We start from the raw sequence: 22,640 nt of genomic DNA on the forward strand, positions 1-22,640 counted from the left end.
ATCTTAGGTCATCCAAGTGTGCTTGGGTTTGGTCCAGTTCTTCTCAAATGCCCAGCTTCTTCCTTTCCCTCCCACTCCCAAGGTTATTTAGTAGTTTGGTAGAAAGATGCATCTTCAGAAACCTCTCCCAGGAGACACTGTAAGCTTGTTTGTGCTGTTCATGGGCTTAGGCTTTAACATGTTCCCGTAAGATCTGGTAGATGAGGCCACCCAGCAACACAGAAGAGAAAGGCTACAATGAAAGGGAAGGGCTGATGTCCCATCACCACCACCTTATAGGTCACTGATGTGGGTTTGGGAACCTCCAGCAATGTGATCATTTGATTCTTGGGTTTTTCCTCGCTTAAATTGTCCAAAAGAGAGATTTCAAAAGAGCATTTACCTGAACCAAGCATAGCCCCGGCGTCTGGCTTTGTCACTTTGACCTCTTAGGGTCATACTTAGCCCTGTTTCCTCTTTTCAGATTACTAAAAGCTGGGCTGAAAACTGAACCTCGCCCTTAATTCTTTTTCCAGTTTGAAGTTAGCAAGATAAGTAAGTGTTGTTTTACATAAAAACTAAGCCTTAGCAAAGTGGACAGATTTATTGAATTACCTCATAGCAAAATGAGTGCGTTTCATTGTCACATAATTTTTTCTTTTTACTCCAGTGAGATATTTTTTTTTTAAATCTATTGATGCCATGGTGAAAATACTGCATTGGCTAAGAAATAGAGAGAGGGCACCACATACTGACCGCTGCAATAATGTACACCAGTAAATATTGTGCAAGAGCTCAAGGATCCTAATTTCCGAATATAAAATATATTGGAAGTTAAGCTGTTGCAAAAGCGCACAAAAGACTTTTCTGAACCTTCATAAATTCATGTGCTTTAAATTAGAAATAAAATAGTCTTTTTTTCATTAATGGTGAAAATGATAGGTCTTAGTGGTGCCTAATATTCAGTTGATTGCAAATGGTACCAAATTTCTACGTATTCACCGCATATATTTTATTGCTGTAATTTGTGGTTCTCCCAAGCAGAATAATATTTTTACTTCACTGAATATACCAGTGCAAGTTAAAGGTCTCAGATGTATTCCTTTAAAGTGACAGTTCATTCCAGCTAGGTTCCTGCTTTATATCAGTGCTTACTCATTAAAAAACTAAGTATAAAATATAATGTCATCCTTCTTAGTCCTAGGTTCATACGGTAGGGAACCAAATCCTGAAACACATAAAAGTGCTTTTTATTCGTGCGTGGGCTCAGAGCACACATTTGGTGCGAGGTGCCCTCCGTTAATGCGTTTACCCGCGTGCTTCGTTAAGTCAACACATCCCAACGCCAACCTGTCAGAGGTCCGCTTGTGTGGCAGCCGCAGCCGGTGGCAGCCTGGCTGGTGCAGCCTTCCCCAGAGCACCGTGGGGACCCCCGCCAGCCCCTGGCTCCGTTTCTGCTCCTTCGTCAGCTCGGCAAGTATGCGAGGGCTTTCTGCGCGATCCTGGAGCTAGTGATTAATGAGTTCTTGGCGCGGCAAGGAGACGAGCGAAGCAGAGGTAAGAAAGATGCCGCTGCACAGCAGAGAGAGGGAGTTTTGCTCAGCTGGGGTTGGAGGACACCCTGAAGTTTAGTGGAGGAGTTGCTCTGAAGCAGCACATTTAGTGTTGCCTAAATCTGCATCCCTCAAGGAGGCGGTTATGCCTGTCTGTCTTGCTCGTATATAGGCGTGCCCACAGCCTCTCCCATCTCCCCTGCACATCTGGAGCAGGACGTGGGGAACACCACGGGAGCCTGGCCTTTCACCTTCAGCAGGACATGATCTCCTCTAAAAAAATCTGCATCTCAGCATAGATTTTATTGCTGAGAGCTGGAGGAAAACAGAAGATGAAATGAAGACTCCGAAGCAGCAACGCTGGCCTTGGTGATGTGTAGTTGGATGTAGGTGTCAGACTATTGCTGCTCCAGTGATTGTTTCTTCAGAGCATTTTGGGAGCGTGCCTTGAAGCGTAATCTATGGCAGTACCTAAATGAGCGTATGTGCATTTGACATGGTTGGGCAAATTATTTAAATCTTAAAATATTGCAAAGCACTCCTGTGCATACGTGTAACTTGGGTTAATTACTTACACCTGAAAATGCTAGAAGTTATGCCCTGATTTCCTTCCTTATTCTTTTTTCTTCTTCTTCTCCTCTTTTTTTTTTTTTTTTTTAATAGTGCGTGTTGTTAAAATTTGCCGTGCAGCTTGTAAAACCTTGTTCCAAAGCACCAATTCCGACAACTCCTTTCTCTGCTCTTCACTGGCTCTCCGTAGCAGTTGCGGTAAAATCCCAGCTCTCCAGCCACTTCGTAGGTGTTCCCTGATTCAGAGAGGAGAAAACAAATGTGTTGGTTTATTGCTCGGTTTTGTGGAAAGACTTTTCTTGTTTTGATGGGCATTTTACTCCAGCATCCAGTTGGAGACACTTAAGAATAAGTACTATTGAGAGAGGCAGCTGATGCAAAATCCGTCCTCACGGTTTTCTCAGCAGCTAAAACGAAGTGGTGTTTTACCTACCAAGCATTATTAAAGGAAACTCAGCCATAGCAGCCGGTGTCAGCAATATGCCTCGCAATCAAACAAGAAATATGGTAGATACTCAAAGACATGAGATAACTGCCAAGGCTTATTGCACAGCAAAGAGCTTTTCAAAAAATGTTTTCTCTGAAGAGCATCAGATTTCACTCACTTCTCGCAGCACAGACATGCCTTGGCAATCATGATTAGCCTCATTTGGGCCTGTGGAATCCATTATTTTATAGCTAGTCTCGGAACTGGCAGTATGACAAACAGTTTATTCCTCTTTGGAGAGAAATCTGACCAAAAGACACAGAGCTTCAATTCAGCACTCCCGCACCTAGGATGTTTTTCCTTCCCACCTATGGCTTAAGGCAAGGTACCTAACGTTTGCCTTGATGGCTCTGTCAGGCTCTCGACATCCCAAGTTTATCTCATGCCTGGATGAGGACAAATCTTTAATGAACATCAGGCTTTTGTTCCTTTTTTAAAGTCAGACAAGGAGGGTTTACAATTAATCTGGCAAAGAAGATATAAATAGGTATGCAAATAATAATTATCTGAATTAGCTACACTTGCCCTGTTGCCAAGTGATCTTTCAGTGCTTTTAACATCGCAGGAGGAGGAAGAACTGGGGTGGTTTGCTGGCCCTGTTCACCCAACCCAGTTACAGGTGGATTAAATGACCAAGACCATTTAGAGCTAGACTCCAGCTTGCTTACGAGAGCTTCCAGGGGTTAGATTGACTGTACCAAGCAAAATTATTTCTGAAAAAGCTGTTTGTGGGGTTTTAAACCATTGTGTTGTCTGTGCCCCATTTCTGAGTTCTCCTGGGCTGAGTGGGCAACACGGACAATGAGGTGCACCGTAGGTTGTTGTCCTGGAAAGCTGCATTCAGCAGTTCTGGAGGACAAAACCCTGCTGCCAGCACTTCTTGATCCACCTCCACATGTGCAGAAGCCTTTCCTGATGGCGGGGAGCAGCAGCTCAGTGCTCATTTTGTGCCCAGACTCTTTTCAGAGGGACTCTAAATGTTCTTGGAAAATGCTTGGCTATCTGTTTTTTTAACCCGAGGCTGAAAGTAATGCACAGTAATGCCTCGCACTTTTAGAAAGCAGCTCACAGCCTGAACGAGGTTTAATTCAAGCCTTCATCTCAGGGGCCGGATCTCCACCTCTTGCTCTTCAGAGCCGCAGGGCTGTGTTGCAGAAGGCTGGTGGGTGCTCGGCGTAAGACTTGTCATTGGCAGCAGCAGCCAGCTGCTGCAAAAGCCCTGCAGACAGTTAGCCCTGCAGTGCTTACATCCCCTTCTGGATCTGGGCTTTCTTTTTTTCTTTTTCCTTTTTTATTTTATTTTTTTATTATGGGAGAATGATGTCCAGGTGGCTGATTCTGCTGCAATTTAATAGCGGCTCACTCATCTGCTGTCATGCTGGAAACAATACGAGGCCAACTGCCAGTGAAAGTTTGGCTGAATGACTTGTAGCTGTAATTGAATTTCACACAGTATTTGTACGATCCTTTTTTTTTTTTTTCCTCTCACACCAAACTCATCTTGCTGCTTCTTTTTAATTGCTGAATTTCAAAAGGAAAATCCTGCTGCACAACAACTCAGGAGAGTTGCAGTAAATTAAGAAGTTGCTGCTTGTTTTTTACATAATCTAGAGGTAACAGAAGGATGTGCAACAGCTGTAGGGTCACACCAGAAGTCTGCTTGGCTTGTTTATCCGCCCCGATGATGAGCAGTGGCCAGTGCTCGTGGCACTTCTCCCATCCGGCGAAAGTGGTGGCCGGGGTCTTATCTAGGCAATAGTGCAGCCCTGCCCTGTTTTGCCTGGTTATGTTGCTTCTTCAGACAGAGCAGAGAAAATTAAATGATTCACCTCTGACAAACACATTGAGTAGCGTAAGCAACCTTTTTGTCTCCTGAATGCCTTATCAAGGATGAATTGGGTTTTCAGGTTTCTTTATCTCTAGAATGGCACTCTAAACATAAAATCTCACCACAGAAGAGATTTATACACATTAAAAAATCAGATACTTCTTCTGAAGATAAACTATGAATATAACAATACCTGCTACTTTTATATATATATATATATATATATTTATTCAGTGTAGTATATTTCAGGACTCATTATACCTTAAGTGAATTATCTTTACTTGAGCAAAAAATATTTACCTCTTGGATAATACATTTAGAAGCACAGCACAATCACATTCAGCATCTGCTGAAGCTGATGAAGAGGCTGCCTCTTCAGGGGAGCCAGTCACTGTGACTGCCACCTAGAATAACAACAAGAGGAGAGAGTCAAAGGAGGAATAGAAATCATTCAGAGAACTTCAGGAAATCTGAATGTTGCAGAACAGTTGAGAACTGTCTCGCTGATCTCTGCTCTGCCAAAGAGCACAGGCTCTCGCAGGGCTGGGCACTTAGCAGGGGTTTTACTCTTTAACCCCAAAACTCAGAACCCAGAACTTTCATTGGCTTTCTGCAAGACTGATGCTCATTGATTTTTATTTTTTTTTTCCTTTCCCCTTAACAAAATATTTAAAGGCATAACTTTATTGTGTGTTTTGGTACCCAAAATGAGGAAATGAAGTCATAATATTTAAGCTCCTAGAAAATTGGCCCCGAGGGGACAGTGCCATGGAAAAGCATTTGTTATTTCGTGGGTTTGTGGGAGAGTCCACATGAGGGAGGGTTAGGGCCTTGGATGCCTGTCATTCATTATACGAATCTCTAACAAAAAGATGGCTTCTACCCAAAAAGTCCAAAATTTGATCTATGATACACAAAACAATTTTGTAGGAAACTATAACTTTTTTTTTTCATCTGGCAGAAACCTCTGGTGGACAAGAGTTAATGTGCATTAGTGGTTTCCTGGGTCCTGATGACTGTAAATTACGCTGACGTGTGTTTTAACATTAATAATCCTTAGTATTATTTTAGTGAACATCTATTAAATTTAGTTATTATGTATTAAAAAGCAGACTGAAAGCACTGACATTTTAAGGAAGCCCAAATTAATGGTTTGAAAGGTTTCACGAATTTATCAGACGAGTAAAAACCTAAAAAAAAAATAAATCCATTTATGAAAAATGACAGCTTTGATTTCTGCAAATCCATAGATACCATATTTAAGGATCTCATTTAGGTTGTGGTTTGTGAAAGCGTTTATGGATTATTGACATTTCCAATCTCTGTAACTTCACGGTGAAATTAATTAGCAAGTGATAATTTTGGGAACGCGTTATATGAGGCCCCTACAACACAAGGTACTTACAGAGCACCTTTGTTTATGGATACCTGGGTATTAGATGAAAACTATAATTTGGAAACGGAGCAAGTATTCCTCCCTTTTATTAAATAAAAGATTAGCACTTTATTTGCTGTGAAATGGCAGGCATTTCTGCTGTGCAATAAGTCATAACCGTCCAGCATTCTCCTGGAGAAGCTGGCTGCTCATGGCTTGGGTGGCTGGACTGTTTCCTGGGTAAAAAAACGGGTGGCCAGGCCCGAAGGGTCATTGTCAGTGGACTTAAATCCATTTGGTGCCTGGTCACAGGTGGGGGCTTGAAAAAGTTTAAAACTTAGCTTGCAGAACTGTGCTGGTCTGGAGGAGAAATGCAGCAGGGAGGCTCAAAGCTGTGTGGGGTTCTTTCATAACAGAAGTTGGCAGCTGTGAGAAGGTTAATTAACAGCAATAATTGATAAGAATAATCTATTCATTCCTCTGGCCGGAGACTGGAAGTCTGTGTGCTTTACATTCAAGTGTCAAGTTGCTCTTGGACTGCTAAGGCAGGTAACGTTAATGGGGCCTGCTCCCCCAGGGGAGATCCCCCAGGTAAAGCAGTGGCAGGGCACAAAGCACAATCTGTTATGTATTTATTTACTGTACCTTGCTAAAGGAACCCGACATTGTTCTTGCTCTGAAAAGGAAGGGAAATGATTTCTAGTAAACCTGTCATGTTGAGGGCAAAGTTAAAAAAAAAAAAAAAAGTAGAGGAAAAAAAAAGTGGTAAAATGGAATCAGGTGGCAAAAATGGAGAGGTGGCAACAGTACATGCTGTACTTGCAAAATAGTCTCAGAAAACCTAACTCTTCCATTCCCTCTGATTGCTCCTGAGCCTAGACCCAAGAGAGCTTCTCTGGCTGCACGTCACAACTTTTCACATGAAAAGCTCATAAAATAAGTGCTTCACGGGGGCAAACAGGATAGGAGCTAAGGGGCCAGCTTGGTGAGGAGGGAGGCTTGTGTCTTCCCTAGCGGGAACAGTTGCACTGAAGGGTCAAAGACCAAAGACCAACCTGCTATGCACCGTATTGCTGTTGCTTTTCCTTTCCCAAAAGTCCAGATGTCAGCCAGCCTTCTGCTGGGTGCCCCTTGCTGCGGTGCCTGTGACTGGTTTTGCTCATTATTAGGGTGCTGAAAGTGCAGCAGCCACCCAGCTGTGCTGCAGTGGGACCCCAGGCTTTCATGTAAGGGTGAGAGAAATGGTCCAACGTGCTTTGGTTTGCATGTGTGCTGCAGGGACTGAGCTCTGAGCTTAGCTATGTGGTCTCCTTTGTCATTTTAATTACGTGTCAGGAGAACAGAACAAAACAGGGACTGGTACTTGCGCAGCGTTTTGAACTTTAGGTTGCCAAAACAGCTTGTGTCACATAGATGCTGAGCTATCTATCTCTCTGACTGTTCTTCTGGCAAGCCATACGTTGTGGGTTGTGTGTTTTTAGAGGTGTTTACTTTAGATCTGCTGCTGCAAAGGTCAGCTTTCCTGTAACTCTGCTACCTGATTAGGATCTGTCTATGTAACATCCATGTTTCCTGGTGGCACCAGGAGCCTGAAGCACAGAATGGTATTGTCCTCTTCAGCCTTTCCAGCTGGGTGCTGAGGTAGGGAACTGGCGAGAAGATGATGACCCTCCTGCATGCCCCGGTTGTGTTGCCTATGGTCTGTTGGCTGACGTATTTCCTTGGGAACCTCAACCACTTTTATAAATTGTAGGGATTGGGAAGAGAAACCACTCAGGAGCTTGCGTGCCCTCTTACTATTAGCACCACCGGGAATGCATCCTACCCAGCGGCAGATTTTCCGGTACCCTGGAGTTCCTCTAGCACTGACTGCTGGGTCCTGTCATCAGTGATCCGCCACGCTGAACACGTGCTGTGAATCTGATGCTGTTATCATGTGTATATTGCCTGATTGTCTAGACTTTCCAGTGTGATAGCTAAAAGGGAATTTATTGGCACGTGCTTTGGTGGGCTGAATTTCGAACAAGTCTCTTGTTTAACATTCTTTTGGTATAGAAACACCAAGAATCCTGCACCCAGATGTGCCTTCAAAAAGGAAGAGCATCTTCATCTCTGAGCAAGTTCTCCCTGGGCATGCTTTGGGCGCACCTTGCTAGGTTTGCAGGTTCCCAAACATATTTCTCCTTGACCTACTGAAAGGTGTGTGTGTGCTGGGGAGAGCCAGGTGAATTGGGAAAGCTGTCTCTGGGTGCTGTAGGGGAGCCCTCAAGTCAAAGGCTGGGAGAGTTGTGGCTGTTCTGCTGTTGGTCCAAGGAGCTTGGAGTCCAGAGGTTAGGGAAAGAAAAGGCTGGAAATCCCAAGACCATCCTTGTACAAGGCAGCTTCCGGATTTCATTTTTATCACATTAGAGGGAGCTCAGTGCTTGAGCCTGGTGCAGCAGAGCTCAGGGACAAATGGGGTGACAGTCACCACCTTGCACTATGGGTCATGTGTTGGGAAGGCACAAAACCAGCACTGTGCCTTCTGGTCATAGTTTTCCCCAGTTTGTTTCCTTCTGCCATCACCACTTCTTGGCTTCACCTCCCCGTGCATCTGCTCAAGCTGGTTGGTGGGGGCAAGTTAGTAGCAGTTAGTCACATCTGGCATGGAGCACCCTCAGAATAGCTGAAATGCTGCATCCTATACCACTGAGGTCAGCCGCAAAAAACTGTTTTAGAAGTCTTTCAATTTCATCATTAATTATGTGTTTAATGCTGAGTCTCTGTATATTAAGTTTGACCTGGGAAGGACAGCAACAGGGACTGGATTTCGCTTACTCTGCTATTAAACATCTGTCCTGAAGAAAACAGCTGGCAAAGTACAGGGCACAACTTTTTATTTACTTTTGCAATTGCACGTAACATCCCCCCTACTCGGATCATTTTTTTTTCCAGGAGTTTTGTGCTCATGTTGTGGGTTTGAAGTAGTGCCAGGGAGTGAGAGCTCTCTGCGGGACCCTACTGATGCCACAGCGTGCTTGTGCCTTGTAGAGTTGAGTGCAACTCAACGTGGTGGTAAGAAAATGAGCAGTTAATGTTGTTCAAGTGTTAATTGTGCCGGAAATTAAGAGCGTGTTTTCAGAGCCTCTACCCAGCAGCACAAAGAGTATTTAATTAATTTGTTTGTGTGATTTCTCTGAATGGGTGGCAGGGAATCTGCCTGATTGCTCGGCTCTGGGCTCAGCAGGGGCAGGCTGCAGCGGCTGACAGTCACGCGTTGGGCTTGGTTTCTCTCCCATCTGAAGAAATGGGTGAAAATCAGGGCGCGTGGAAAGTCTTGTAACTTCCCCCAGCCTCACCGAGGGGTTCTTGATTTCCTTCCAGCCTCTCATGCTGTGGAAGCCAAAGGCACCGGCCTGCAAGCAGCATAGGAAATCAAGGTGAAACACCCTTGCTCTGTTCAAATGAACGTGCTGGCAGTAGTAGAAGCAGAAGGTCTCACTGAAAGAGAAATAACTGTGTGTACACATTTTTTCCTTAGATCTTGGTAGCGGAAGATGAGTGCTTTTAAATGCTACAAACTGGTACTTCTAATGCATTTCGGTATTGCAGAGGTGTAACGTTGACTGTAATCAGACAAAATTCAAAAAAAAAAATCTGTCAATGCTGCGTACAAACAGACCTGCAGTGGTATTTTGCATAAATGAGGTGATAGTCAGACCCTGATTCAACCCTTCCTTTTGATATGATGCAATGAGGTAAGCCCTCCAAGCTTTCCTTGCAACCTGTTTGAATAACAGAATGTTGTCCCAGTAGAAGCAGAGGAAATAGTGAAATGTAAAAGCATCAAGTCTCAAATCAGAAAGTGTGTATTTGGGATGCATACAACGGAGAGCACCAAAAGCACCGTGCAGGAGCTCAGCAAAATGTGCACCGTGTCTGGGACTGTAACAGAACTGGCTGTTGCACTGACCACCACCAACATGTCCAAGCCTTTCAGGATAAGGGTAATCAGTGCTTCAGGTCACTCCGCTGGTCGTGAATGTATTATCTCCCGCAGAAGCTTCCCTTTTCCTACTTTAGGATACTGCTCGGTTGTTGGAGTGCATTACAAAAGCTTTTGCTCATTGTGAAACATAAATTACAGCCATCTACGCTGCCAGAGGTACAGTATCCCATTAGGCCAGAAGAACTGGTGTTGCATGAAGGCATATATTTGGCCGTCTGTCATTACTTTCTTGCTTTTGCAAGGGATATTTAGTGTTTTTATGAATACCTTATTAACAGTGCCCAGCCACAGCCTGGGACAGGAAGAGCAATTGCTTTGTGAGTTTCTCCAGTTGCCGGGTCCGGTGCCTTTTAGTTCTGCTGGCTTTTTCCCTTGCAAAATCAGGTACTTGCACTGAAATGTGTTGTCTCTGCTCACCAGAGCCCTGACAGCCACATGGTGAAAACATTTACCTTTAACCTCAACCTGTTACAAGGTAGAAAACAGCCTGAATCAGAGCCCAGGTAAAAAAGACTGCTTAAGCTTGGAAGAATGTTCGTTTTGGGAGCTTCTGTTATATAGCTGGCTCTGGACACGCGCCTCTGCACATGGTGAAGTGCAGATCCACATGTCTAGCCAATGCATTTGCAGTCCGATCCTGAAATCATTGAGCCTGTTGATCTTCCATTTAGCCTGCAGTTTCCCATCCAAAGGAACGAGACTTTTAAATGCGGAGGGTTTGCAATCCCAGCACTGGAGGACAGTCACTTGGCAAATGTCTCAGTCTGGAAGGGGCCAGAGTGAGCTCTGCACAAGCGAAAACAAAGCATGTGTGCATACCTTTGCATTCCTGTCTCGCTTCTCTGAACAGAGATCTCTCAGCTGTCAAAACCGTACTGTTTTACTGGCAAGTTCTCACTTCTCCTTTGGTGATATTTTATGGGGCCTGTCTTTTCCTGTACCTTCAGGGAAGAGGCCCTGCAGAACCAGCAAACCCAAGGAAGGGGAGTGCAGATGCTGTCTGGGGGCCTCACCTTGCCGTATTCTTGGTTTGCTTTTCAGAAAAGCGCTGTGTGCACTGACACACACAACACATCGCGACTGGTAATCACAGGAGCGATACCCTGACGTTTCAGTACATTGCCATGTGGTGTTCTGCGTACCACTTGAAGGAGAGGCAGGTGCACAGAAAACAGCGCTGCTCCTTTGTTAGGGCTGTGCATCATTTTCCAGGTTCTACCCTGGTGTTTTTTGTTTGTTTGTTTGTTTGTTTTCCAGAGATTTGGCCGTTGGGCTTGTTTTGTAGGCTGCCCAGCTCAGCCCTGTGATTGATGTGCACTGCTGTCTTGGCATGGCTCGTGAGCCAGCACGGGCCAAGCTCATGATACAGGGATCCAACCAGAGCACCAGCTCTTTGCTGACCCTATGGCAGCATCCTGCCCTGCAGACAGCCAGGCATGGGGCAAAGGCAGGCAGGACCCTCATCCCCCTGGGATGCACACAGCTGCTGCTGCAGCCAGAAGAAGGGGTTGGTGCCACAGCCACGGGGGGCTTTCAGATGACAGCCCCCAGAGCCTCTCACAGGAGGCTGTTAGGTACAGAAAGTGAGCATTTAGAGATCAGTAAGTGCACTGCATATATTTATTCTGACTGCAAGGGGCTTTGTCCAAAGGGACACAGCCTCTTCTGCAGCATTATTATGCACGGTGAATAATTCACATAAAAACATGGTGCGAGATGTGGGGTTGGGCTTTTTAAAGAGCGCTTAGATATTTTTAACTTGTTATCATTATCAGTCTTTCGACTCTTACTGACAATCATGTAAGTATTACAATATTCAAAATATGTTTTTTTGTTTGTTTGTTTTTTTCAAGTCCTTCTAAGCTTGTTTTTCTGAGACATGGGACAATATTCTGCAAATGTCTGCCAATGGGCTTCATTTGACTCTCATAAGCTCTCTATTAGTGTCATAAGGGAATATTCTTCTGCTTAATAAAGTAGGCATCTCTATCTTACAGGTTTTTGGCTAAATATATGGGGATGTATATTTTATAATGTTTCTCCTTGGACGAGTTCATTCTATACATAAATCTGGATCACTTGTATTTCAGAGTATGGGTATTTCATTTGCTGACAAGGTATCTCAGAAAGTTCAGGGGGTTTGGTATGTCCCAAGTATTGTTTTTTTTTCCTCTTAAAATATTTGTAAAGTTAAAATATGCCTGCATTTTGATCAGCTTGTCTGCATATTATTCAGTGTATATGAGCGGAAGGGCTTTAAATATATATATATATATATATTAAAAATGTTCACATAATGTAGTAGTATCTAAAGTAAATTATTGAATCTTCCTTTTCATATGAAAGAGGTAAAGAAAAGTACCTGGCCAATACAGTACCATTAATCTATTCTCTTTTCTCCTTTCTCTCTTTACTTCTCTCTCTACAATAGAAGTGGAACAAAAAGGTAATTAAATACCTTTCCAATTATATATATATTCTTATGTATAGGCTAAGTTATTTAACAGTTTAACGTTTTAGTTGAAATACTTTGTCATTAATTCTCACTACTTTTTGTTAAAGTTTATTTAGTCTCTCTGCTGCTCAACTTCACGAGATAACTCATTTTTGCTGAAAAGTTTTACCAGTACCACTTCCTTTCATTAAATTTCTATTCAAGGGTTTAGATAATTCCCTTTTCTCCAGCCCCGAAGAATTTGGAAAGCATGCGTACATACGTATGTGCATCAGTATATCTAATTATGTTGCAAAAGCCTTTTAGAAACGGCACCCCTTTATCAGCTCCTTGGGGTGGTTACCAAGACTCCAGTAGAGCAATATGCTTTTGCACCAGCTGCTAAATCTGACTTCCCTCCTGTTTCGCTCTCCAGAGGACGTTATCAATTTCTGAATTTTCAAAAATAATTGGTTAAACTCCAAGCAGGGAGTACAAACGTGGGACCCCATCTGCTAGCCCTGTGCTACCATAATCCCATGGTGGGATGGCTCCTCGTGGCTCCCCGCTGCCTATCTCATCATGGTGGTTATTCAAGCTCATGAAGATCTGCGTGACAAACAACCAACAAATATTCTCCCCCTGAAGCACATGCAGCCCCTCCAGGCTGGAAGGGTGCTTACGTGGGTGGTGAGGGCCGAGTGAGCCTGTTTTGCTCCGCAGCATCCCTCACACACCGCTTTTGTCTCCCCGCGCAGCCGGTTGGGCTGTTGGCCTTTCCATGATGCCAACATCAGCCCAGAGCTTCCTCCCATGCCTCGGCCATGAGCCAGTCCCCCTCATCCCCCCAGAAGTCTGAGCAGCAAAGCACCTTGGTTAGTCCAACTGCTCCTCTGTGCTCCTCTCATGTAACAATAGCAGGTATATGTTCTTAAGTTTGAATTACTACTATATTTAACAGGACATTTTTTAACTGATTAAAATCTAGACCTTGGGTTCCTCTCCAGTGAACTTGATGCGTTTCCTTCTTTCTTTCTTTGTTCCTTCGTTCCTTCTTTTCTTCCTCCTTTCTTTTCTTCCCTCCTTCCTTCCTTTCTTCCTTCCCTCCCTCCTTCTTTCTTTCCCTTTCTTTTCCTTTCAGCATTCATACATCATTCATTTTCAATTGTGTGGACTGCATGTTCTGTGTGTCCTGTAGCGGCTTCAAAAACCTCACTCCTAGTTACACTACTGGGCTGTAGTTGGGTATTCCCTTCCACTCCCTTTGCTTTAAATGCTCTTCTGAGTTGCTAAGGGATTCGCCTCTGCTTTTCTGTTGGTACCCTTTAAATATTTAATATCACTTGGGCTATAAGGATGGGACTTTCTTTCTTTTATTTCCATTTCTAGGCCACTCTTCAGTGGGCTGTTCAAAATAACTATGTGGAACAATTCCCCGGGAGTTTACCCCCTTCACCTAGTAGGTACAGATTCACTGCAGAATGTAATCTGGAAATAAAAACCCAGAAATCCTTTGGGGGCACATACTCATTTCAGAGTTTACAAAGGCGAGCGGTCCAAGTAAGTACACCTGTAAAAATAGATTTGAAAAGCAATAAGAAAATGAGCCGAAGTTGATAGAAAAAGCAGAAAAACAATCAATTTGGTGGAGCAAGTCTTGTTCTAGAGACTTGGCCGCTGGAAAGGCTGGTCTCCAGTTACAAGTCGTTGCTTGTGGGTTTCCTCTGATCTCAAGTGTCCTCTGCTGCGGAACTAGAGGCTGTTTCGATGTTTGGGCCAAGCACCCCCAGACTCTCATTAACTTTGTTTTTTTGTTTTAAATTCTTTTCCCCTCCAACAGTTTTTCTTTGCCCTGGACTGCTAAAAGGAGTATACCAGAGCGAACACTTATTCGAATCTGACCACCAGTCCGGTGCCTGGTGCAAAGACCCTCTGCAGGCATCTGACAAGATCTACTACATGCCCTGGACACCATACCGAACGGACACGCTGACGGAGTACTCCTCCAAGGACGACTTCATTGCCGGGAGGCCAACCACAACCTACAAGCTCCCACACCGAGTGGACGGCACGGGATTTGTGGTGTATGATGGGGCTTTGTTCTTCAACAAGGAGCGAACCCGAAACATAGTCAAGTTTGACTTGCGGACAAGAATAAAAAGTGGGGAGGCGATCATAGCTAACGCAAATTACCATGACACCTCCCCCTACCGCTGGGGAGGCAAGTCTGATATAGACCTGGCTGTGGATGAGAACGGGCTGTGGGTAATCTATGCAACAGAACAAAATAATGGCAAAATAGTCATTAGCCAGTTAAACCCTTACACATTAAGGATAGAAGGGACATGGGATACTGCCTATGACAAGAGGTCGGCTTCCAACGCCTTCATGATTTGTGGGATTTTATATGTGGTGAAGTCTGTGTATGAAGATGATGACAATGAAGCCACGGGGAATAAAATAGACTACATATATAACACTGACCAAAGCAAGGATAGCATGGTGGATGTGCCCTTTCCAAACTCCTATCAGTACATTGCTGCTGTGGATTATAATCCCCGGGACAACCTCCTTTATGTGTGGAACAACTATCACGTAGTGAAGTATTCCTTGGATTTTGGCCCACTGGACAGCAGAGCAGGTAAGGGTTTTGATACTGAACCAAAATATAAACTGGGTTTTCTATTTGTCCACGCAAATAAGGTGTAAAATTGAAATATGCTTCTGTGTTAATGATCTGCCTGTGTTTGTAAATTTAGCCCCACCACAAGACCTATTGATGGATATTCAATCGTTAATACATGCAGAATATATTTTTAACATCTTAGCTTAAAACAAATTAGAGAAAGGAGTGTGCTACCCATAACTAACCCAAAACAGTTTCCAAATGTCCGTGTTCTTTTTCACATCACAGGAATAGTAACACTATTTTCTTCTTAATTGAATTTTGCTCCATACATAAGATCATCATCCCTTCTGCAGGAATTTTGGCAAAACGAAGCATGGAAGATGCTGTCACTGCAAGCAGCACGGGGCAAATTGCCAGCCAGTTTAAATGAGTTAGTTCCATTAAACTGGGGGAGTCTGGGCCTTTTACAGAAGCCAACAATAATTGTGTATGTGAGCGTGCACCCACAAGTATATCTCTAGAGTCAGGAGAGGAACTGATAACAAAATCTACCAAATTGTTGGTTTGTTTCCCTTTCTTTAAAGTTGCTCTTTTTTTTTTTTTTTTCCCCCTCCATTTCATTCAGGTCTATGTCTTAGAACACTTTCTCTAAGAATAGGAATATCCAGTCCTCAGAGGATTTCCAGCTTTCTCATGTGTTTTCCATGTCATAAATTACACTGGTAATTACTTACTTGGGTTATAGTCACTAAAGATTACCAACTTCATTTTGCAACTATTGTGGTCACAGTTGCTACTTGATTAGTATCATGACTTAGCCTAAATTGTGGTCAGACTTGTTTGATGGTGCAAGAATTTCCAAACTGTAGTAGCTCAATATTTTTCAAATGATTACTGCTATACATAAACATATTTTAATCAGAGTTATCAGGTATTTCTTGTGGTGGACTGTGTATTTAGAAATGCTGAAAAAGGAATGTGAAAGAAATATAATGCAGACAGTAAACTACTTGGTTAGTAACGTGGTTATGCCAAAAATATTATTTTTTGATAATAAGAAATACTAGGAAGCAGATCAGTGGATTCAGAGCTTCAGATTGCCAAATGGCGAGCAAAGAGGTTTTTACTGCTGAGCTTTTCTTTTCCTTGGTGCAGCCTGTCATCCATATTAAAAAAAAAAAAAAAAAAAAGAGAGATGCTGAAAGAAACTGACAGTATGAGAATCGGAGGGGGGAGTGGGGGGGTGAAAGAGAAGTAGTAAATGAGCAGTGAATTTCCAATTTTATACAAAAATGTAAGGAAGAGGAGAAAGATATCATGAAGAGGCAAATGAACAAGCCCAAGTGACTGTTAAGGGAAGAGCAAGGACCCTTTCAATGTTGTTGACCTCCGCAAGATCTCAGATGAGCAAAAAATGAAGTAATACTTTTCATTCTCCCAGCTTAATGATGAGCATGTACTTTCTGAGTGGTGGAGTGAAGCAGAGCAATTTGTGAGTTATTGGTTATCCCCAAGGACTGAAAATCAGTTGCATCCCTTCTATTTCACAGGGTTTCTCTCCTTTGCAGGTATTACAGTGGACTCTCTACTACTCCGTTTTCATACGGTGACCATTTTCAGTAATAGCATCTTTAATAAAAAAGCTGTAATCAATGAAAAACTCAAATCTGCACTTTTCTTTGGTAAAAAAACTAAATGCCTTCACCACATCGCATTTTCCCAACTGAGTCTAAGCTGGCGAGATGTGAGGGCAGCTGAAAATCTTGCAGAGGTATGGAAATCTGTTAGGTGTAAGGCTTTGATATATCCTCATGTCATTCTGTATGCCCCTTTAATTTCGCCGAAGTCTGGATGAGAATTTAAAACCCAACAGTGACTACAATGGAAAGCTGAGGTAGATATTGGCTTTTGATGGTGGAAAGGAGAGGGTTAAGTTGATGTCAGGAAATCTGGTAAGCGTTCTCGGATGTTCCTTTTGTACATTTTTGATAGCTTTGTAATGTGGGCACAAAGCTGAATTTTACATGCATTTCTCTTTTCTGAAAATTGGTGGGATTTCCTGTTTGGCAGAACTGTGTTAGTATCCCGTTACCTCACTGTTGTACGGGTTTACAGGACTTTTGAGAGGACTGCTCTGACAGAAAGTGAAATTTTCGATTAGACAGCTCGAATGGGCCACGGCACTTCAAAGTGAAGAAAAATATCTTTGTAGAGGCAGTTCACTGCTCCATTACCTGCACAGCCTGATTAGTGGGAACATTATTTTGCTAGTCGGTGAAACAGAGGCACTGATTTTGAATTGGATAGGTGAACAAACACTTGCTCGACACCAATTTCTTTTGTAGAGAGAAGCTGGTAGACCAGGTCTGTGTGATTTTTTTTTTTTTTTACTGAGTTCAGGATCCAATGCAACACATTTTATGGCTAATGTGAAATTTCATGCTGCGTTGCTCCATATATAATACTAACTATGTGGCTGGATTAAACCCATCATGGCTCTTCCATCAAAGAGCAGAACAGGAGCCAATGCAACACTGGGAAAGCAGTGAAAAGCCAGGACATAATTTTTAATATTCTTTTATTTATGTATTCATTTTTATAAATAGTTAACTGTGGATATGTTCTCCCTCTTTCAAAACTGCCAGTGTTTCTCACTCTCTGTAGAGCAAGGTAATGTTCAAAGAGAGAATGCTTTTTGCAGCTACTATCTATAGCTTTACAGTTTGAGTAACAAAATATGTAAACAATATCAGCTTAATTAGAAAATAAAAGAACGATTGTAAAATTGATGGGTCAAACAAATTGGTTGTTAAAAAACAATTAAGGGTGAAGTTTTAGAAACAGAGCTCTTAAAACCAAAACATTGATCATAAGAAAAGTGATGTATCTAGCACCCAAAATAGCCAGTAACATATTTGAAACATATTTGAAATCTCTAGTATCATGCATTTCAAGGATATGTGAAATAAAAAAAAAACAGGTGCTGGAGGGTCCAGTTCACTTAGAATCAAACATTTTTAGTTTTTTCCCAGATTGTCCAAGGAAACTGGGAGGAGGCAGAAGTCTTTTGTCTTATAGGAAGGGAGAGATCATATCCTCTTACTCTTCACAGTGGTTAAACATTTTCTGTATGTTTTAATTAAAGGTCTGTTTGTTCAAGTAGGTTTGGTGCATTTGTGAGATCTTCCCTGTCATAGAGCTTTTCCAACTCTTTGATTGAAAAAATGGGCTTTTATGTCTCACAGAAAATGTGTCAAAATCAGGAGTTTCCGTGCTTGGCTTCTGTAGCAGCTAAAGGTACAAGGAAAGACAAAAAAATACTAAAATCTTAGGTGAGCTACAAAGCTGGATTCATCTGACCTAGAAACAATTCAGGGCTCTGGATTGATTTAAAACAAGTGTTATTTTTTTCAAAAAACTGAAAACAGTGCCTTTTAAGGATTTGCCCCATTTTTTTTTTCTTTTCCTTCTGAATTTTTGGATTTGGTTGGGATTATTTGCAGTTATCACAAAAGCAGTTTTGAACGTAAATACTCCTCATTCCCTGCAAACCCTGTGAAACCATTCACTTCAAGAAGTGAACCTGAAGGCACCAAAAATCTTTGAAGCATTTTTCTTTCAGCTTTTGGCCTTTTTTTATTTTTTTTTTTTTTTAGGGTTTTTTGGGTGTTTCTTTTTTAAATGCCCCCGAGTTGTTTTTTTCTTCTTCTTCTTCTTTTTTCTTTTCTTGTGGAGCTGCTCTTGAGTTCGCTGATCTGATGAGATAGTGAGAATAGCTGTGCAAATCTAGAGGCATTTTCTGTCACATGCTTCAAGATGCTTAACCCAGAGGGTGTTCAGGTTGGTGTTTTTTGTACCCCACTAGATGTGCAGAGAGGTAAACCTGCCTGTATCAAAAAGAATGAAAAATTCTCTACAACCTAATCAATCTTAATATTCACCAGAGTTACCCATTTTAATCATCCCCCACTTGTGACACAGTCTGCATAAACAAACTCAGGAAAATATCAACAAATCCTCCTCTCCAACAAGCTGAGAGCTCCGATCCCGCGCTCCCTCACATGGCTGCATGCAAACAAGCGCCTCGTGGCTTCTCCACAGCTCCCAGCCCAGCACCAAATGGCCGACATCTTCCAGTGGCAGATAGGCCAGAGGAAAAGCTTGGTCTTCTAAAGGTCTCAAGTGCTGTTCCCCTGAGGGAGCTCAGGATGCCCGGGCCCTTCAGGCCAGAGGTGAAGAGCGGGGAGCCCCGTCCCATAGCTCAGCCGTGAAGAAGCCCAGAGCCGAGGGTTTTCTCTGAGTGGTCTTTTTGGGGCAGATGGCTGCTCAGTGCGGTGTGACACACCACCAGCGCCCGCTGTGTCCACCCCGGTGCTGTACCCTGCGGGGATGGGGGCGGCCGTGCCGTGACACAACACGTGTCACCGAGTGCTGTGGCACGGGGTCAGCAGCCGTAGCCACAACCCTTTTCAACCCCAACCTCCCTCTGATGGCACGGAGTGATTAAGAATCTGCCCTAAGGTAGTATGTGCAGTGTAATTTATACCGGTAACCTTTCATAAAGGCACGGGCTGTCACGCTGCGTTCTGGCGGAGGGGTGTTTTGAAGTGGCAGAGCCTGACAGGAGGGCTTTGGTGGAGGCCAGGGGTACGTGGCCTCTCTGGGCAGGGCACAACCGTGGCTTTCTAAAGCTTCAGGCTTCCCTGCAGCCCCCTCAGCAGGGCGCACATAGCTCCTGTTTGTTCCCTGGGCAGCTGCAATAAGGCCTTGAGATAAATCAGCACCAAGATACGGACCCCAACGTGCGCGTTTGGGGTCTGGGTTTCGTGGCAGCCGTCTGCAGTGACACTTGGTGATGACAGAGCTCTTTGCAGGCACGTGGATGGAAGAACTGGAGCGTGTGGCAGTGGGGAGAGAAGTGCTGCAATTGTTGCCTGGCTGTAGCTATCTTCTGCTGGTAGAGCTCCATTTAGGCCACTAGTTATTTTCAGTGGCAGGTTAGAAAACACAGACCTCCTGCTTTTGAAGAGACATTTTGTACTTCCCATTAAGTTATGTCCAGGAGACCCTGGAAATATAATATTGGCTATTTAATGGCTGTAAGAAGTTAATAAATAAATATGCCCTACATATAAGAACGATAGTGACATGATATAGGACTTATAATACAGCCTCTTTGTGCTTAAGTGGCTTTCCTATATTGCATATTAACACCGTGGAGTGCCAGTCTGGTAATGAAATGTGATGTGAGCCTTCCATCCATATCTACGATATTTTAAAAACCTCAGAGGGTGCCTGTCAAACTTTTATCCTTCACGTTTGTCTTAAATATTGCAGGATGCTCTCTTGACATGTGATTGCAACCATTTTATTCGGTAAGGGTGATGTGATTCTTTTTTTTCCTAAAGCAGTTTTACAATGCAGATAAGGTGAACCCTCTGTCCTTATAATATGCTAATTAAGTGCATTTGTGTCTTGGGTAAAAGATGTGGCGGTATGGTGATGAATAAGAACTTTAAACACATATGACACCTCGTTAAAATGTAATTTTCACATCATAAATCTGAGGCCTTTACTTTGACAGCTGAGTAATGTGGATAGTGGGCAGAGGATCTTGAACGTTTCAAAGCTGTCACGTGCTAATAGGTAGCTGAGAGCGGCTTCCTGCACCGCTCGCCTTTAATGCCATACATCCTTGCCTGGGAAATGCATCAAAAGGGCTGCCGAATCTTAAACCCCACTTGTGCACAGGATATGAATTGCTATCGCTCCGAGATCCCATTGCGATAAGGCATGCTTAGCATCTCTGAAGCTGAATCCAGGCTGCATTTTAAAAGGCCAGCTGAGCCTTTTCGGTGAGCAGCTTCTCCTGGCAGACCAGGGCCGTTTTTAGGGAGCTGCTGAGTGTTTAATTGCAGCTTCTCCTGTGTTTTTATTTTCCAGTTGCTTTCCTCCCATCTAGGAGCATCCCTAGCTCTCTCACTCCCGTTCCTCTTCGTTGCTTACAGTGACAGCTGCTGGCTGCACAGCGTTGCTGGAGGTTTTTGGAGAGATCAGCCCTTGCTTTCAGCAACCTTTGCTAATTCATATCATGAACTGGAGCCTTGGCTTTTATCCTTCAATATTTGCACATATATGCCTGTCCCATTTATTCTATAAATATTTCAGTCCCCTTTTTGCTATTCAAGATAGAAAGACGTGTCTAAGTTCGGAGGTGAGGAAAGCAGCACAGAGACTCTTCATCTTTTTAACAAAGCTGGCATCTCAACCTACATTTGTTGGACAGCCAGTACATTAAGCTTAGAAGGACAGGGGGATATTTCACCTAACTGGGATACACTGGGATCCAGAAGTGCACAAATCATGTTTGTTCACCACTTTGAGGCCTAATCTCTGTTCGTTTTTGTCCTGTTTATTTATTTATTTTTGTCTTTATAAAGCAGTTTTAGATTACAAAATAACAAAGCATCACTGGACACTTCTCTAAAATTAGTGATTTCTGCCTTTTACCAAGAAAGTTGAAGTTTGAGCTCCTTCCTCTATATTTTCAAAAAAAAAAAAAAAGGAATAAAAAAGAAAACTTAGAATGCAAGATTCCTCAGCTTCAAAATACTCCCTTTGTGGAGCATTTCATAAATATTAATACTGTTTGGTTAGCACAGCGGGAGTATCTTCACTGCCTCTCCAGTACGAATAAATATGTGGTTGCTTCCTTCTCCTAAATAACAACACACTTCTCTCAGTGGGTGTGGAATGAGAGGCAGCCTTACCATACAGAGGCAGAGAAGTCCTCTTTGGGGCACCTATTTAAGCCACCCTCAGAAGATGTTACAGCAGAACTAATCCCTTGGGGAGCTAAACTGGGCTGCTGCTATATCTCTTCGGAGTTGAGTTGTCCCTGTGTGCCAGCCATATGGGAATTTGCCATAAAATCTGCACGCAAGTCACAGCTCTTATCCCCCACAGGCTGGGACGTGTCCGTGTCCTCTTCCTGGAGGCTTTACAAGCTGGAGTGCTTCGGGACTGGGCTGGTGGGTAGCCAGCATGAGTTGGCATAGAGGAAGGTCAGTGAGAAAGAAATGATTAAGCGAAGCTTGACTTTCAAGCTTAAAACACCAAAGGAGGCTGGTGATTTTTGGATGTACTGCTGGAGATAGTGGGGTGGTCGCAGAGGGAAAAAAGGCATTAAACGTGTGTTAAGGATAGTGGCTTTTCCACTTCTGCAGCAGGCTGCTTGACTTCAGGAACCCGCCTGGAGCTGTGATTAATTGTCATTTCATTAAGTTTGAGACTACTAGGTTGTTGCACTGCCATCCAGCACAGCTTATCGGCCCGATGCAAATGCTCTGCACCAAATGCAGCTATCTCAGGGGCACGACCGAGCAGTTTGAGCGGTTTGCCAGCAGCAGGGGAAGAGGCAACACACAGCAAACATCCGAGGCAGCCTTTTGCAGGAGGAAAGGATGGCATCAAGTACTAAAGTGTTGCATTTTCACACGCAGTTTTTATTGACATGCAGCATTTAGCCCTTGGCCAGCAGGTTTCTCTGGTTTGGCTTCAAGGAGCGAGGTCTGCACGGGGTTGGGGGTTCAGCCCTGTGAGAGACTCCACAATATTCCATTTTTGAGCTGTCACATTTACCAGGTCCTCTCCTCTCACCCTGAAAGAGGAGTATAACATGTCAGGCTTCTTCTCAATGCATTGTCCTCTCAACTTAGATTATAATTCTGCACCTAATTCCTCGTGGCTCAACCCATATGGTGCAAACACACTGTGCTCCCTACAGCTCTGCTGTGG

The 22,640-nt window shown here is 43.4% G+C and overlaps 1 protein-coding gene across 11 annotated transcripts in view; it reads left to right on the top strand.

The window, feature by feature from the left end:
- The window catches only part of LOC118157205 (adhesion G protein-coupled receptor L3), a 212,123-nt gene that overhangs the window by 25,148 nt on the left and 164,335 nt on the right, over positions 1-22,640 (top strand). For 9 of the 11 annotated variants that reach the window (XM_035311459.1, XM_035311460.1, XM_035311462.1 and 6 more), the window contains exons 2-3: positions 12,212-12,226; positions 14,055-14,855. In XM_035311459.1, the coding sequence (XP_035167350.1) occupies positions 12,212-12,226; positions 14,055-14,855 (816 nt within the window). The remainder of the gene's footprint in view (positions 1-12,211; positions 12,227-14,054; positions 14,856-22,640) is intronic. The other 2 variants (XM_035311463.1, XM_035311465.1) reach the window with 1 other exon arrangement.

The sequence above is a fragment of the Oxyura jamaicensis genome (assembly GCF_011077185.1).
Source record: "Oxyura jamaicensis isolate SHBP4307 breed ruddy duck chromosome 4 unlocalized genomic scaffold, BPBGC_Ojam_1.0 oxy4_random_OJ72816, whole genome shotgun sequence".
Lineage (NCBI taxonomy): Eukaryota > Metazoa > Chordata > Aves > Anseriformes > Anatidae > Oxyura > Oxyura jamaicensis.